The sequence below is a fragment of the Sitophilus oryzae genome, unplaced genomic scaffold (genome assembly GCF_002938485.1).
Source record: "Sitophilus oryzae breed Bouriz unplaced genomic scaffold, Soryzae_2.0 scaffold_1297_pilon_pilon, whole genome shotgun sequence".
NCBI lineage: Eukaryota > Metazoa > Arthropoda > Insecta > Coleoptera > Curculionidae > Sitophilus > Sitophilus oryzae.
Genome location: NW_022145945.1, coordinates 3,521,923 through 3,541,139, shown reverse-complemented (window position 1 = coordinate 3,541,139; position 19,217 = coordinate 3,521,923). Strand labels below are relative to the sequence as shown.

Sequence of the window (19,217 nt, the reverse complement as noted above, 5' to 3'; positions counted from 1 at the left end):
TAATAGTGTAATAACATACATTTTTATTGTGTATATTTGTAAATAAACGTTTAAAAACGAGATGTAATTTTTTATTTTGAATATAGCCCAACATTAATAAAAAAAAAGTTGCTGTAGTTTAAAAAAATTGGTCAAGTGCGAGTCGGACTCGCGCACGAAGGGTTCCGTACCATTCATTACCTATACAACATCAGACACTATATTATTATAAACTTTTTTTCCGATTTAGCTGAAATTTTGAATGCGCGTATAAGTAATTTAAAAAAAATGAAGAAACACATTACTAAAAATTGTATTAATCAATAATAAATATGTAAAAAGTAAAAATTAAAAAAAAAACGATTAAAAAAAGTCGCCGTGACTAGGATTCGAACCTGCCTTCCTACGGCTCCAACGTCATAGCAACGTAAAGTCCTAACGCTTTAACCACGTGGTCACCGAGGACTTGAAATATTCTATGTAAAATTCTTACTTAAAAGATAATGTTTAGTGAAAGTACTTTTTTATTTATAAACATTTATTTAATTCTGCTTTTAGTATTGGTTCTTATAGCGGCAACATAGATACATTATCTGTAAAATTTTCAACTGTCTAGCTATAACGGTTCATAAGATAGACCTTTGTGACAGACGGACGGATGGACGGACGGACAGCGAAGTCTTAGTAATAGGGCTCCCATTTTTACCCTTTGGGTACGGAACCCTAAAAATGAACAAATACCGTAAACTGGGGTATCTTTCTGACTGCAGCATAATTTTGGTACATTCCTCATATTTTCACACTCTTTAATGTATGATACAGCTGCAACATGTCAGTTTTAAAAAAAACTCTCAAGTCTTAAGTCTGATATCATTTCTAAAATCAAAATAATTTAAGTCTTAACTCAAATTCAACATTAAATTCAAATGATTTAAGTCTTAAGTCTTTGACTTAAGTCATTTTATTTCAAGTCAATTTTCAAGTAATTTTTGAAAATACTTAAATCAATAAAACGTTATTTAAATCGTTCTTATAACTTAAGTCTACATTTTTGACTTAAATTATGATGATCTGCAAGTTAATTTAGTAAAATTACTTAAATCAGTATAATTACCCTCAAGTCAAGATAAACAGAATTCAATTTAAGTACTTTAAATGTTAGTATTACCTGTGGTATTACTTTTGTCCACGACCACTTAATAATAAATCAATATTCTACTTCCTAGCTGAAGGAATATGGTGCCCATATTAGTAAGAGAGTGAAATATAATAGCTGATAACAGTGAATTCTGATAAATCACACTTTGCATTTACTTTACATTTGTTGCTATGCCCAACGTGACACTCACAACCAGGGGGGTGACAGTAAACCGGAAAATTGGAAACAGTTCTGGCGCGGTTCTACCCATGGTTCTACCCAGGCAGAAAGCAATGCCTTCTAGACTGTCTTAGACAAAAATCTGAATATTTCTATATGATTTCTGTCAATTTCTGTTACGGAACATTTTTATGCACGTCGACGTCCTCTTCTTTTGTCTTTTGTCTGTGTGTCAGCGTCAGCTCCCGAGGCCTCTTGCAAGATGCTGGCAAGGTCGGGCGCCATTTTAATTTTTGCTGTTTAGATTTGATTGGAAGTTTGTTTCTGATATTTCGGCTGAAATTTATAAGTACAAAGATGTTTTTTGATATAAAGTTCCTTGTTAACACTTTAATAAAGCATATATAATATTAATTACATGAAGAAAATGATGAAATCGACGTTTCTGCGTGTAGTAGGTATGGGCCATATTATATGTAAAAATAGGTAATATATTAACTGTTTTTATAATTTTTTAGCTTTAAACCCAAGGATATTGGGATATTCTTTGCCAAGGATTTTGCGGTATCTCTACTTTAAAGACTGATCGGTGATTTTGAGCAATTGAAAGCAAGTTATACAAGGTAAATTATGATTATTGAACTATTATTAGCCTACATTAATTTTCTACAAGATGAACAGAAATGCGTAATTACATATCACATAGGTACCTATTATGTATTTTCATAGCAATAATGCTATAAATCTATGTATGTAGATTATTTTTAAAATACAAATGAGGTATTAGATATATATGTATCATATTTTTATTCATTTTATTTTCATTCAAGTCCTGTTTGATTTAATTCACAAAAGTCTTATGTACCTATATTTATGTTTTTTACATATTTTTTTTTTTTTGATTCCAGGTTTTGTGTGGGTTCCGGTTTCCTTTTTCCTGCTTCCAGTTATTTAGTTTTACGCCGGTGAAGTTGTGAAAACCTTTATTGATCTTCAAGTTTCTGTAAGTCAATGCACTGTTACTTTACTAATTCACTTTAACACAGCATCTCGGATATTATTTAAATATTTGATATTGATACAGTAGTTTATGTGTTTATAGCTCTTTAATTGTGTTGATTTGCATATTTACATTGTTCTAAATTCCAAATAAATATTTTTGAGTAATTTTGTTGTATTATTTACTACTAGAAAGAGTAAAAAGTATATTAACCCTCATTTAAACCTCCTGAACAGCCCGCCATTATAAATCGGAAACGGAAATAAATTTCATAAAATTGAAATTGTCATGTCTATGTCATGTCAAATGTCCCAGCCGCCATATCTGAAAATTAGTTACCCAGGCAGCCACGCTGTTTCCATAATTTAACATTGACTTGACACTTCTTCTTGTATTTATTATTTTATGCTCACAACATCCCGATGCGCGGCGTGGATGATTTGACGTTTCTCTTAACTTTTTATTAATTTTGACGTTTAAAATTATCAAATGTTAAGTAGGTAGCAGTTTTTTAGTTAGTAGCATGTTAGTAGGTAATGTTAGTCTGGTAGGTAGTGATTATTAAGTGGCATATCAAGAACTCGTTTAAAATCAAAAAATGAATTATGAGAGTGATAATGAGCCCTGTACACCACCAGAGATAGCAGAGGCGGCCAAATTAACAAGTTTTGGATTGCTACCACAAAAGTCTAAGGATCATTACATGTCTGCCTATAAAAACTTTCTAGACTGGAGGATTGCTAAAGGCATAAATTCGTTTTCCGAATCCGTGTTATTAGTATATTTAGTTGCCATTGTAACGGAACAAAAATCAATCTCCTGATTGACTAAAGAATGTTGGTACGATATTTTCATGCAAAGAACTTGAAAAATATCAATGAAATTCAAATACATATATAACTTTAAATAAAACATAAATTACCAACTTTAGTTAAACAAAACAACAAAAAGTTATTTTATTGCATTGCTGGTACTCCAGTTTATCGTTCTCCAACAACTATACTCAACTAAAGTTGGTAGAAGTATGTTTTATTGCAAAAAAACTTTAAGCAGCATCAATGAAATTCAAATACATATAACGATAAATAAAACACAAATTACCAACTTTAGTTACACAAAACAACAAAAAGTAAGCTGCTGGTGGTACGATTTATCATTTTTCAACAAATTTATTTTACTAAAGGTGGTAGAAAAAAGTACCTACTGATATACAGGTATGTCGTAAAACACATCAAATAATAAATTTCCCAAGTATTTGAAAATAGAATAGTTCGAGATGATTGCGACACTCGATGCATAGCAACTGATGATTTTGTCGTTTGAAATTGCCAAATTTTAAGTAGGTAGTGACATTTTCCCCTAAAACATGAATACAATAATTAATAGTAAGATTAACATTTAAAATACAAATTCAAACACTCCTCATAATTATTATAATGGCCGTGGACAAACTCGCAATTTATAGCCATTATTCACTCGGGTGAAACGTCACCCTGCGTGAATAATGGCTAGCATAAATTGCTCGTTCAATAATATACTATTCTTGTATTACCAATTACCGATTTTCTTATTAAGTATCACATTATTAATTTATTATAAATACAGATGAGACTAAAACTAAAACCACAACAGTTAATTTTCAGATCAACTACAATCACAAAAATACGTTTTTGTAAAATTTAACCGATTTTGTAGTACTTTATATGTATCCATTACAGATAGATGTCATCGAATACATGTCTATTAAAAAGTGGTGATGTGTTTTGATCTCTGTGTAATATATCGATTGCATAAGTTAAGGGCTGGGGGATTTTAAGGTACTCTTCAATAGATTCAAGATCAATTTCTTTCTCTCGTCTTTCTACACTATGGAGTAACTACATAACGGAGTCGCGGATTCACTTCAAAGATAACAGACTCACTAAGCATGCGTAACAGGACAAATAATCAAAAACGGTTCCGAAAAACTAACTTTTTATTCACTAGTGGTACTGAGCATTTTTTATTCTGCTGCTTGGCTGCCGCCTAAAGGTAAGCGCGCATTTATTCGCATCGGACGGACGTATTGGACACACGGAACGGGCGAAAATTATTATTTGCTTTATTTTAAATGAGACAACGCACATACATACGTATCGGACGCATCGTAGACACGGAAATCCGTTCAGAATTATTAGAAAAGAATTAAATCCTTATATACGATGCGTGCGAATGACGTCATTCGCAAATTCGATGAAATGCGCGATGCAAACAGGAATCGACTTGCAGAATTTGATTTGTTTTTAACGTTATTTTGAGCAGGTGCCTAAAAAGAGTGAAAATGGATGACAGACTATTAATTTTTTTAGTGCAACAATAAAATGAACTTATAATTTGAAAAACAAAGAGTACAGGGTGGGTCAAATTCGACGCTTTTAAATGGAAACACCCTTTTCTATAGGAGATAGACGAAAACTAATATCGGTGTCCGGAGCTCAATTTTCATCAAAAACATGATGGTGAAATCCGCACATCAATATCTGTTACCGTTTCGGAGTTACGGGGTGTTTTTCAAAAATAAGCATTTTTAACAAATAGCTGTAACTTTTTTGCTATGGAAAATTTTGTATTTCTATGAAGACATTTCCAAAGCACCTTTTACGTAGAATTTAATGGTTTAAGTATAATTTTTTTAAAATTAATAATTTAAGAGTTATCAACAGAAAAATTGATTTTTTATTTGGGACACCCTACATATTTTTAATTAACGGAAGAGAATTTAAAATTACCTTTTCAAAAATATAGCACACTTGATATTTTGTTATAATCCCCTTCGCAATACAGAATTTTTAAAAGCTCGCAACTTTTAACTAGTAGGCTTTGGACCCCTTATTGATGATATGCCTTTAATGGAACTAGAAAACATATTTTTCCAGCAAGACGACGCATCACCTCTGAACGCTGAAGTTATCAGCAAATTTTTGCAGCCAATTTCAAGAATAATTGGATAGCTAACCAAGATCCCAGCCGTTGGCCGTCGAGGTCGCCTGACTCAGTACCCATGGATTTAATCCTATGGATATATTTGCGGAAGAATAAAGGTCCCTTATTCTTCCGTATAATCTAGACAAGAATTAAAAATACTTAGCAGTTATGAGAGGGTATCTTTCACCCCCACTGAGTTAATAAATACCGCGAGAAATGTTCAAAAACTGCCCCGTCTGCCCATAACAGAAGACGGTCGATATGTCGAACACCTGTAGCAAAAACTCATGTCTTGGTTTGCTACTTATTTTTATTGTTATTAGATATAGTTTAAATGTGTTGATGTTGGTTAAATATATTTTAAATTGTTATAAAATTCTGCATCTCTCATAGCAAATATTATTTTCGTTTTAATTGATGCTCAGAGCTAGAATTTTTTTGCATTAAAGCCGGTGCCGTTCAAAGCCTACTTATTTAAAGCGGGCTAATATTTATATACTCTATATCTCGAAGAGGAATCGAGCAAAATATCAACTGTGTTATATTTTAGGAAAGGTAATTTTAAATTATTTTCAATAAAGTAAAAATATACAGGGTGTCCCATATAAAAAATCAAATCTTCTGTTGATAATTCTTAAATTATTAATTTTAAAAAAATTATACTTAAACCATTAAATTCTACGTAAAAAGGTGCTTTGGAAATGTTTTCATAAAAATACAAAATTTTCCATAGCAAAAAAGCTACAGCGATTTGTTAAAAATGCATATTTTTGAAAAACACCCCGTAACTCCGAAACGGTAACAGATATCGATATGCGGTTTTCACCATTTTGTTTTTGACAAAAATTGAGTTCCAGACACCGATATTAGTTTTTGTCTATCTCCTAGAGAAAAAGGTGTTTCCATTTAAAAGCGTCGAATTTGACCCACCCTATACAGTAATCAGCAAGGACGCCAAAATATATGGGAGGAAATTGGGCACATAATGAAACAGCCAGGTATGTAGACGCAATATAATAGAATAAATCTTTAACATATAGGTATATTTAAACAGCAGAAAAATCAGTTTAACATCATTTTAAAAATACGGTTCATATTTACATTATGGACCCAAATTCGTTTTTTTTTCTTGTTCCTTTGCTCTTCCTCTTCAAATGCACATGCAATTGCAAATAATAATTCTTCATCAGAAATACTACTCATTTTAAATTTGGGAAGCGAACGTGAAAAACAAAAGTTTCGTATTAGCCCGCTTTGAGGATTGCACTAAGATGAAAATGCGGGAAGAAAATCCGAATATAATATGCGATGATAACAAATATATTGCGATTCGTCCGATGCGTCCGTTGCGTCCGGTGCGAACAAATGCGCGCTTACCTTAAAGGTACGCGCATACTGACCAGAGCCGCACGCGCCGCATCGACTGAAGAAAAATAATGTTTGTGTTACTTTCAATGAAGGTGCGCACACTAGCCAGAGCCGCACGAATCGCATCGACGAAAATGCGGCCAGCATTGTTGGGCCAGAATGATTTTCGATAAATGCGGCTAGCGGCCGTACAACTACTACAACTTTGCCAATCGAATTTCTCATCAGTCGCTTCCGGAGTCCTGTCTGCGGTGATAAGCGTGTTTTTTTTTTAATATTTCTCGACAATAAATGACAACAAACAAGAAATAATTATGAGCTCCTTGCTAATAGAAGAAGAAGAAATCACAAGAAAGAATCGAAAGTTATGGGTTCACAATATTTGCAAAAATCCACATTGTTTCCATATTTAATTGAGGATAACTAAAGTGACGTAAGATCCGTAGTGACTCCATAACTAACCAATCAATTTTCATCAGTATAATCGTCAGTTGCTTTTAAACATAAACACCAATTTGTAAAATAACTATTGTAAAATGTCTTTCTCTGGGACACTTATAATTTTAATTTTAATAATCATCTGTTATTTGTTCGGTTTGAAAATTTTTAAATAAAAAAAAACTAAAAATTTTTCAATATGAGCCATGAAAAATTTGCGAACTTTCTTAGCATATTGAATTTCTAATCTCCTCTTCGGCTACCTACGCTACGTAGAGTGGAAGGAATTGCGTGTGACGTCAGCAGAACTAGCCGCATTTACCGAAAATCATTCTGGTCCAACAATGCTTGCCGCATTTTCGTCGATACGATTCGTGCGGCTCTGGCTAGTTAGCGCACCTTCATTGAAAGAAGCACAAACAATATTTTTCTTCGGTCGATGCGGTGCGTGCGGCTCTGGTCAGTGTGCGCGTACCTATAAGCTGGATTTATAAACTCGGGAGTTGAGGTTCAGTTGAGGTTCAGTTGCCGTTCAAAATGTTCAACGCTATGAAATGAACACGCGCATTTATAAAGTCAGTTGGTCGAAAAGTTGGCAGTTCGTTTTACGTTCAGCGGAGTTCAAAGATGGTAAATGTTTATGTCGGCAGTTGCGGGCAGTTGGCGACCGCTGGCGAAGTTCGGCGACAGCCAATGAATAAGCGCCTGTCGATCACGTGAAGCACAGTACGCCGATGCATTGGAAAATGACCCTTATTGTTGTTTCATTATTTCTGTTAATGTGATGTTTATATTTTGCGTAATCGTGGATTACTGTGTTTGAACTTTGACAAATACCAGAAGTATTTTTAAATCGAAAGAAAAACGTTTGAAATTTTCACAATTCCAAACCTAACCTACAACCGAAACTGACAGTTTATAAATGCAAAAATATTGAACCTCAACTGAACGCCAACTTCCGAGTTTATAAATCCAGCTTAACAGTTTAAAAAGAAATGCTGCTGTCATAAATTTATCATAAAAATATATACAAATCTGACTCAAGCCTTTTATAAAAAGATTTAAATATTTTTAATGACTTAAGTCTTTTCTAAAAAGTCTTTTTCTATTTTAAAATTTAATTAGATTTAAATCACAAATCGTTTTCAAAATACTTAATTTTCACCTCCTCTTAAGCCAGCTTTCGAAAAATGACTTAAATGAAATGACTTAAGTCGTTAAAATGTTTTAAATCAAAAAGACTTAAGTTTTCTGTGAGCTTGCAGCTCTGATGTATGGTTTGTTATTTTCAAAAATAAAGTTTATCTCTACTAAGGGCAACTAAGGCAACTAAAATACGACTAAATAACTGAATCTGGCCATTCTGCATTGAACACTGCATGTTTATTAACATTTTAATCGAATCAACTTAATAAATAATATAATAATTAAATCTTAAACATAAAATCATCATCTACATATTATCTGTTTCTACTATGTAGTCCGTAATATCTTGAAGCAGACTTCTCAACCCTTCTTGAAAACATGCACCCGTCCATACTAAATCTATATATTCTCTGTTATTATTTTCATAATAGTATATAAACTTCTCTTGGTTCATAAACAAGTCTGCTTTTACTTCTGGATCGGCTTTCATCAAATAACAAAACCAATAAGCCATTGACAAACAAGCCGGCCGCACATGTTTGATACTTTCATAAAAAACATCTCTCGGAAAAACATTACCTGGATCATGCCCAAATTTATCCAGGTATTTGGCAATATCCTTATAAAAACCTTCAACAAGATCGTCGTAGTGTTTAAGTCGCGTTTCTCTAGACGAGTTCACGTGAATAAAAACCAGCATATCAAAAACTGGCGGTATATAACGTAGAATTTGAAAATCTATTAGCTTAGATTCAGATATAGACCCGTCCAGTTCTTGTTTAAATAGCATATTCCCTAAATGCATGTCGCCGTGAGCAATTGCGTTTCTGAAAATGTCGGAAGTGAGTATCCCTGAAAATATTGACATAAACACTTCATCGAATTTTTTAAACTTCTCTTCCAGAGGTAGATTAAGCTGAGCGGTTGCTTCTGGTAGTAGCTCTATTAGATAATGTAGAGAATCTTTATTTTTATCAATCATTTTTTTGATAGAGCTTTCCTCTTGGTATATATAAATTGTTTCTTGGAATTTTGGATATATTTCGTTTATTCTAACAGGTCTACCTTCTTTACGTGACAAATTTTCCTCCACAATTAATGTAACAGCAGTAAGTTTGGCCAATTGTGCTACCACGTGTTTTAAGCCATCAATATCAAGAGTCTGATTTAGATTCAAGGTAACGAATCCCTGGTTCCCTAAATGATCAAGCACTATCATCCATTTAACTCTACTCAAATAGCATTTTGGGGCAAAATCTAGTAATTCTTCCAGTCTGTGTTCTTGAAATAACGGCATCAAGGTGCTATAGAAAAAATCCTCCTTTTCAGCTGGTCCACTTTCAACCAATCCCTTTAAAAATTCGGTGGGTGCAATTATGACCTTAGCGAAAAAAATAAAATCTATCGGTTTATCTTGGTAGTTGATTTTAACATCCAGGTTTAGTACTGTCCGAAATGGCCACTTTTTACGTTCATATTTGTCATTTGATAGTCTCTAAAATCGTATTCAGTAGATTTTAATTTGTTTTCAATAACTTCGTAGACGTCTTCTTGGTTTATTATTGGGTATTTCAGAAACCGTAAAGCGTTGGAAATGAGTTCTTCAGATGCCGAGGATTCGACGATTTTCTGGCACTTAACGATTGGAAGTAATACTCTCACGGTAGTATCTATATATTCTCTAGTAATATTTAAACTATGTTGGGATTTTAACTGATGTAGGTAATCAGTAAGAGTGTCGAAATATTTACGGATTAATGCAGCAAAATGTTTTTGACGAAATTTTTCATCGCTGAATATGAAAATACACATCAGTGCATCGTAGACAGGGGGTACAAATTTCTCTTCGCATTTGTACAACACGACACTGCTTTTATTCTCTAAATTTACAAATACATTTTTCTCTGAAACACATCCTACGCTTCTGACTAGTAGTTTATCTTCGTAGAACTTATTTATATGAGCTTGCAAACGATTCTTCGTATCCTTTAGCGTGTATCCTTCAAAATTTTTAAACTGTTTTAGATTGGTCACTTTATCAAATAGGGCTGTAACGTCAAAATTGATGTTTACTGATTCCGCTTTGTTAGAAGATAAATATGAAGCTTGGTATTCCGCTAAAGTGTTGAAAATAATATCGAAATGTTCGAGATTGTTCTTCTCCACAGCACTATAATTTTTTAAGTATCCTGCATCAAATACGGCGTATTTTTGGTTGTTGGTGTACTTGAAGTCGAATAACGGGAGAAGAATCTTATCGTTCTCTATTTTTTGGCCATTCAGTTTCTCTACGCTGGTGCTGGTTGGAACTGCTACATATCTGTTTTGGAATGTATCGTTTTCAATATCTAGTAATAACACGTTGTTGCCAACTTTCGATTTTTTTACCGTAAAACTAAATATATCGTCGTCAGATGTTGAAAGCGTATCCAGATCGACACACGCCATTTTACGATAACACGAAAACTAAACTAAATCAGGTAAAAGCCATAACAATTTATACCCCAGCTGTTCACTAACAACGACAATATTTATTTATCTTGCATAACAGTACACAATATTTTTGGCATTACTAGAATTAACGAAATAAATAGTTTGATGTATTGTTCTGGGACCTTTATCTAATAATACAATGAGAATGCGAAATCAGGAATGACGTATAACATAGAATGGAATTGGATAGAATGGAATTCTCTCTTAGACAATATGTAGAAGATCTCAAAAACCTATCGAGAGGCTGAAGAGGATTCATAACTTTCCGCGATGTGTATTTCAGAATATATGACAATTTTTTCTTCTAGGAGAAGTCAAAGATGCTGCATGTTAATATCCAGCAATTTTGTAGTTTGTGCTAGCTATAAATGCACCGATTACGTTAATATGTACACAAGCTAGGCTCAGATGACTCGTGTACTTGGCAAACATTTGTTATTGGCATATATTTGCCATGTTGCTATGTATTTTCTCTCTCTCTTTCTTTTCTTTTACAAATTGGTCCTTTCTTTACAAATTAGAATATTTTGTAGTATATACAGTATACACGAAAAAAAATGTTGTGAATAATGCTACAATTGTTAAAATCCTTTGTTGCAAACTGTAGTGGTAAAAGTCTGTCCAACGACAAGATCCTTGAGAGTGATAGATTTGTCTGTCATTTTAATTTCAAAGTAGTTTATTCTCTTTTATAAAAAATAAGTTGGTACAATTGGAACGCATAGCAGGAAATTACGAAAAAAGTAGATCTTTGCTCAACTATTTCCAGCGCCTCATTTGGTACCCCGCTAATTCTGCTCATTTAAAATGAACCAACAGAAATGCACGAAAAAACGACAAACGACGTATGACGGATGCGTTAAATCTAATTTTATTTTTTCCCCAGCGCTGCATTTGGTATCCCGCCAATTCTGCCTATTTGAAATGAATCAATAGAAATGCACGAAAAAAAGTCGGACGACGCATTACGGATGCATATAAACTCACCTTTAATATCAGAGTTTAAACGGCCTACACACGTATATTTATCGTACTGCGCGTTGAACTGCAGATCGTAAAGAAAATCGTACGGCTTGCAGTACAGCCATTTTTTGTACACACGATGCAACACATTGTACTGCCGCAGTTCAGATTATTCACTTTTCGTCGAGAAGGGCTACCGTTATGTCAAGAATTTCAAAGAAGAAAGCTGCCGTGCTTGTAGCTGCGGTATTGCTGATAGATGAAGATGATGAACAAAAAGAAATCAAAAAGCGAAAATGGTATAATTTACATTCCATAGGCATCTATTTTTTCTATATAAATCAATAAAGTCTTCCCAGAACGTTTTATTTTTTAAATCCATAATATTGATTAAACCAAATATAAATAAAAATTATATCGTAACTGCGCGCTGCGACAGGGAATACACTCCACACGTTCAGACTTGCGTTCAAACCCCACCCCACCCACGACACGTTGTACGATATTTTACGGAAGCTCCGTACTGCAAACGATTTGACAACTGCATACTGCAAACCATCCAATTTCCCTACATATGCTACGATTTATCGTTAATGCGGCAGTTTTGATGGATATCGTACTGCATGCAGTACCAAATCGTTAAACGGCCTACACACGTAACGATTTATCGTACTGTATGCAGTACGATATCCATCGAAACTGCCGCATTAACGATAAATTGTAGCGTGTGTAGGGAAATTGGATGGTTTGCAGTATGCAGTCGTCAAATCGTTTGCAGTACGGAGCTTCCGTAAAATATCGTATCAACGGGTCGTGTCTGGGGTGGGGTTTGAACGCAAGAGTGAATGTATGAGTGTATTGCATGCCGCAGCGCGCAGTTACGATATAATTTTTATTTATTTTTGGTTTAATCAATATTATGGATTTAAAAAATAAGACGTTCTGGGAAGACTTTATTGATTTATATAGAAAAAATATATGCCTATGGGATGTGAAATCAAAAGATTATGCAAATAAAATGAAAAGAAATTCCAGTTATGAAATTTTGTTTATTTTTTTTAAATATTACTTTCTCTCCGGCAACCACTTTTTACACCATTTTCGCTTTTTGACTTCTTTTTGTTCATCATCTTCATCTATCAGCAATACCGCAGCTGCAAGCATGGCAGCTTTCTTCTTTGAAATTCTTGACATAACGGTAGCCCTTCTCGACGAAAAGTGAATAATCTGAACTGTGGCAGTACAATGTGTTGCATCGTGTGTACAAAAAATGGCTCTACTGCAAGCCGTACGATTTTCTTTACGATCTGCAGTTCAATGCGCAGTACGATAAATCGTTACGTGTGTAGGCCGTTTTACGTGTGTAGGCCGTTTTAATATATTTAAAAATTGAGTGACAACTGTAATCACTTGAGCGACAAGTGATTACCCCAAAATATTGTGAAAAAAACTGTATAAAACTGAAAAAATCTAATCGAGTTACTTTATTTAAAAAAAAACGGTATGTGTTAATACAAAACAAACAAGAACAAATCCAACAGCATATATATGGTATATAGATAGCTATATATAGAAAGGTATATAGAACAAAAACCAACAGCATACCAAAAAATATAGAAAAGAACTATTTCTTACATTCAAGCTTTCAAGCAAGAAACTTCCCGCATTTATTATTATTTTATTTATTTTATAACTTATGTACAAATACAAATTTATGATATTCCACAGGAATAAATAAAACATAAATATAACAAACTACTTTATGAATAATAACACTTACCGAATTAAATACCTTAAAAAGGTTGATTAATTAACTTTAATCTTAATTTGTTTAAACCAGTAGGTACCTTTTGACATTATTTTTCTGCAGTATTAAAATCCATTATTTTTACCTATCGTGTGATGTCGTTATTTTACAGCTACTCAAGTTTATAGTATATTTATGTTTTGTACGATTTTGTACCATATACGAGATGCACTTACCTATGACAAGATGACGAGATGGTATAGAAACTTTATTGATGGTAACTTTATTGGTGTGTAAGACTTTCTGCCTGGACACCGAATATTAACTATAAACCTGTGCTCTGGGTCTACAGTTAATTTTCCATCGATTTTTCCTCCACTTGACTTCAAAAAACACAAAACACACGTAAAAACACAAATCAAAATGCATCATCTTCCAAAACGCAAGGTATTTGACATAAGTTGACACAAAATTATAACCTTTAATTTGGCAAGACTTTCACTAGCATCAAAAATCTAAAGGCGAGTTCATACACATCGGTGTCCGTTTGTCATTCATCGTCAAACCAATATAATTGAAATATGATCTGTCATTTTTGAAATAAACCAATTAAACTGGTTTAAAACAACAAGAGACGACGCATGACGGATTTATATTTAAACCCATCCATAGTTAACTTTAAAAATATTAGAAACTTTTTGTGGTAAAATAAATAGATTGGTATGGATGTCATCTGTTTTTCTTCTGTCATCGTGTGTCGAAATCGTTGGTTGAAATCTTGTCGAAATAAATCTAACAATCTACATGTCGGGCATATTTCCGTTCCATTGTAGTAAAAATGACATCTTCGATCTTAACCAAAACTACAAATTGTAGTGAAATCTAAATTGCTTATCGGCAATTTAGAAATACTTTTGTAGTAATAATTACTCTCTTAACCAATACCACATAACGCAGAGAAAACTTTGCATTCAGAAATTGAGGCGTAGAGGATGGCTCCAGATGATAGTCTCCTAACTCAGTTTTCTTGTACTGTTTACAGTCCCACTTATGAGTCTTATTTTTCCAAATTTTGGCAACAATTTTGTCATACTCCACTTTGGAACATCCACACTGGACACAAGCACAACATGTAGAACACTCAATTGATGTTTGATTTGCCTTTACAGCACGATCACAAATTCCACACATATACAAGTCCGCCATATTTTCTCTAATGATAACTTTATAAAATTGTCACAACCTGTCCGACAACGGTTTCAATTGCTACGCAAACCATAAGCAAATTTTACTAAAACTTTTTGTAGTACTACCACAAGTACTACTTACTACATCGTTTCCATTCAGCTTTGCAATGATTGTTGCATGAGCTTGTTTAGAAATACAAAAGACACATTGCTAAAATAAAACCTGAATTTTTGATTAAACTAAAGGCTCATTTACATTTGTCACTTTGGATGTACAACTTGGATGAATCTGCGAACTGGATGAAAATATGTAAACAAGGATTTGGATGAATTCAATCTGAGTGACTCATTTTGGTTGTACATCCAAAGTGACACAGTGTAAACTCTGCTTAAATAACAGCATATATATTTATATTAAGGCTCATTTACATTTGTCACTTTGGATGTACAACTTCGATGAATCATCCAAAGTGATAAGTATAAATTGTCTTTCATCACTGTTTCATCCAAAGTGGCACACTAAAATTGAACGATGAAATAAGTTGACGGTCTTCCTACTTTTGTTGAAAGAAGCGTTTAACGGACCGTTGATTCATCCAGATTGAATGGTAAGTGAAAAATGTAAACAGCCGACGCCGACCCGTGCGACCAACCTCGATATAGAAAACACTGGGAGAGGTGGCAGCCTGCGGAAGATGAAAAAGTGAACTGCTGCGAACTGGATGAACATATGTAAACAAGGATGTTCAATTTGGATGAATCCAATCTGAGTGATTCATTTTGGTTGTACATCCAAAGTGACACAGTGTAAACTCTGCTTAAGTAACAGCAGATATATTTATATTAAGGCTCATTTACATTTGTCAATTTGGATGTACAACTTGGATGAATCATCCAAAGTGATAAGTATAGATTGTCTTTCATCACTGTTTCATCCAAAGTGTACACTAAAATTGAACGATGAAATAAGTTGACGGTCTTCCTACTTTTGTTGAAAGAAGCGTTTAACGAACCGTTGATTCATCCAGATTGAATGGCAAGTGAAAAATGTAAACAGCCGACGCCGACCCGTGCGACCAACCTCGATATAGAAAACACTGGGAGAGGTGGCAGCCTGCGGAAGATGAAACAGTGAACTGCTGCGAACTGGATAAACATATGTAAACAAGGATGTTCAATTTGGATGAATTCAATCTGAGTGATTCATTTTGGTTGTACATCCAAAGTGACACAGTGTAAACTCTGCTTAAGTAACAGCAGATATATTTATATTAAGGCTCCTTTACATTTGTCACTTTGGATGTACAACTTGGATGAATCATCCAAAGTGATAAGTATAAATTGCCTTTCATCACTGTTTCATCCAAAGTGTACACTAAAATTGAACGATGAAATAAGTTGACGGTCTTCCTACTTTTGTTGAAAGAAGCGTTCAACGTACCGTTGATTCATCCAGATTGAATGGCAAGTGAAAAATGTAAACAGCCGACGCCGACCCGTGCGACCAACCTCAATATAGAAAACATTGGGAGAGATGGCAGCCTGCGGAAGATGAAAAAGTGAACTGCTGCGAACTGGATGAACATATGTAAACAAGGATGTTCAATTTGGATGAATCCAATCTGAGTGATTCATTTTGGTTGTACATCCAAAGTGACACAGTGTAAACTCTGCTTAAGTAACAGCATATATATTTATATTAAGGCTCATTTACATTTGTCACTTTGGATGTACAACTTGGATGAATCATCCAAAGTGATAAGTATAAATTGTCTTTCATCACTGTTTCATCCAAAGTGTACACTAAAATTGAACGATGAAATAAGTTGACGGTCTTCCTACTTTTGTTGAAAGAAGCGTTCAACGAACCGTTGATTCATCCAGATTGAACGGCAAGTAAAGAATGTAAACAGCCGACGCCGACGCGTGCGACCAACCTCGATATAGAAAACACTGGGAGAGGTGGCAGCCTGCGGAAGATGAAACAGTGAACTGCTGCGAACTGGATGAACATATGTAAACAAGGATGTTCAATTTGGATGAATTCAATCTGAGTGATTCATTTTGATTGTACATCCAAAGTGACACAGTGTAAACTCTGTTTTAGTTGATAATACATTTACCGTTGTAATAAAATATGTGCTGGAGTATTTTCCGTGTATATTTCCCATCTATCTAACATTGCACAATATTGCCGTGTGAACGAAAAACGCATTAACGATAGCTGAGACAGAAATGTATTAATAAAAACATTAACAAAATGCAATGCAAAACATTTTATTTTCCTTTATTTTGGTAATTATAGTAAAATATAGTTTCACCTCAATGGTGTAAATCTAATGATTAAATTATATAAAAGTGCAACTATACAAATATTAACAAAAATAATCTCAATTTATTCAGGGTATCAGATAACGGGTTTTTTCTTAAGATAGTGGAATTCATGTTAATTTATGCTGAATAAAGGAACTTATCCTAAAATAAATATTGGTATATAATAATATGTCATAGTATTAAATTAAAAGATAATATATTTAATTTAACAAAATGATATTTAAATATAAACACAAAAAGATGTTGGATTAAAACTCAGAATTAAAGAATAATAATTGAATAAATATTTAGTTTTGAAAAATCATGAGAAAAGCTATATTTTCCATATCATTTATTATTGAATACTTCTGTTAACTGCCATCTCCTTAAGCAAGTCTTGGAAATTACGATCGATGACATTCTCCATATAATTTTACATATTAGATGACAGCGATCTGCATTTCATAGCCATCGTTGACGCCGTTTTTACTTCGATTATATTGTAAACAGTTAAAACCTTATAAACAGTTAAAACACATGTAGGGGCGCCCTCTACAAATAGCAGTCATATTGACATCAAAATCAAATTTATCATGTCAAAAAACTCCCAGACACCAATTTTTATCCAAACATTGACGTTACTTCAGAAATTATATGGAAAAAATCGAAATAAAAGTGAAATTTCTACACCCCAGAAACTAAGCATTTTAGGACATACATTAATAGGACGAACTCTTTTACTTATTTTTATATGCAGATTAGGCTGTCAAAGTTTCCGGAATACAGTTCGGACCCCCTGTATATATCAACGTAATCACAACATCGCCAGGAGCAACCCAACTTTGCCGGACAACGTCGATGTATAAGTTTTTCTCGCGAAAAAAAAAATAAAAATGTGGAGTTTTTTTAGTTTTTAGTTAAAAAACATAATTCCTTGATAATATGGCAACATAGGGAGTAGATTAAATTTACAAGAAAGAAAATCCAGAAAAGATCCAGTTGTTATCAAAATTTTAGGAAAAAAAAATCTTTTTTTGGCCAGTGCCGAGATTGAGATGCTCGCATCCAAAATGTAGTTTCTATCTTTTATAAAGTCCATAAACTGTTTGGACCTAGTAATTTCCTAACCTAACCTAACCAACCATACATACTGACATACTGGTGATTGATTATAGTGTTTTTCGGCTACTTTCGGCAACTTTTTCTTCAATTGCACTTAAAGAATCGTTTTCAAATCGAAACATTTTTAGAGAATACCTATTAAAAATAATTTACGTCTAAGTGATAAATGTGTCATTGTCACTTAGACATTCAGCAGGAAATTTTCGCCGGGTAATTTTCGATTTTAGCGGGCAATTTTCGCCGAAAATTACCCGCTTCATATGGGATTTTTTGTACCGGGTGACCAACTAAGAATGGACGCCGGCTGTATCTCAGAAACTACTTATCGTATAACTTTGGGAAAAAAAATCTAATAAGTAAATCGATCAAGAAAAATCGCTGGAAATTATTTTCAAGTTCGAAAAATGTCCGCTAGGGGGCGTTTCTCTGATAGCCAATCAGAAAACAGGGTTTTTCTCAAAAATATGCATGTGAACAGGTATTTTAAATATTACTAATGTACTCATCGAGAAATTTGTAATTTTTTTGATATAGAGTAATTTGCTCTATCTCATAAAATAAAGTGGTGGGGGAAGGTTAAACTTGCTTTTATTAAAATAAGGATAACTCTGATTTAGGTTAACCGATTTAAACAAACTAGGGCTCATTAAAAGAGCTTTTCTTCCTTAATGATCTTCAGTATAAATTTTGTTTCCATAATTTTTTTCGTGGTAGCTAGAGGGCGCTGTTTGACATCATAACAGATATTGCGCTTTTCCATTAAAAATTTAAATAGGAGGCTATATTTCTCTTTGCACAGTTAAATACACCAGAAAATTTCCAAAATATTAGAGCAAACCGCAACTTTTTATCTTGTCTCTAACCGGAGATATTAAGAGAACAAATTATGTTAGGCTGCCGCTTATTATTATATAGTCTAAAAATTATAGTAGTAGGCTAGGAAACAAAAAGAGGTAAATTGGTTACGTCAAAATATCAAAACGTTTAAGTTCAGTTTTAATGCATCCGAATTTCGGGCGGTTTCTTAAAAAAGTTGACGTCATAAATTTTTAAACGTGTTTATGTAACATTATCGTCCATTATTACATCCACATAATTTTTACGAATTTCTTGGTTAATTATACATAGGTAGTTCTCAGATTATAATGTCGGAAAGTCGGACAATCAATAATTTTATTA

General features: G+C 33.5%; 1 protein-coding gene across 1 annotated transcript; it reads right to left on the bottom strand.

Annotated features, from left to right (window-relative positions):
* Window positions 1-7,232: 7,232 nt before the first annotated feature.
* Window positions 7,233-9,535, bottom strand: LOC115874581. Its single transcript, XM_030889774.1, has 2 exons — window positions 8,467-9,535; window positions 7,233-7,389 (listed from the first exon to the last, which is right to left on the bottom strand). The coding sequence occupies exon 1, from the start codon at window positions 9,508-9,510 to the stop codon at window positions 8,521-8,523; it is 990 nt and encodes a 329-aa protein (XP_030745634.1). The 5' UTR covers window positions 9,511-9,535; the 3' UTR covers window positions 7,233-7,389; window positions 8,467-8,520.
* Window positions 9,536-19,217: the final 9,682 nt, after the last annotated feature.

Coding starts and splice junctions, on each gene's coding strand:
- LOC115874581 (XM_030889774.1), bottom strand. CDS start 9,510: ATGCCGTTATTTCAAGAACACAGACTGGAAGAATTACTAGATTTTGCC.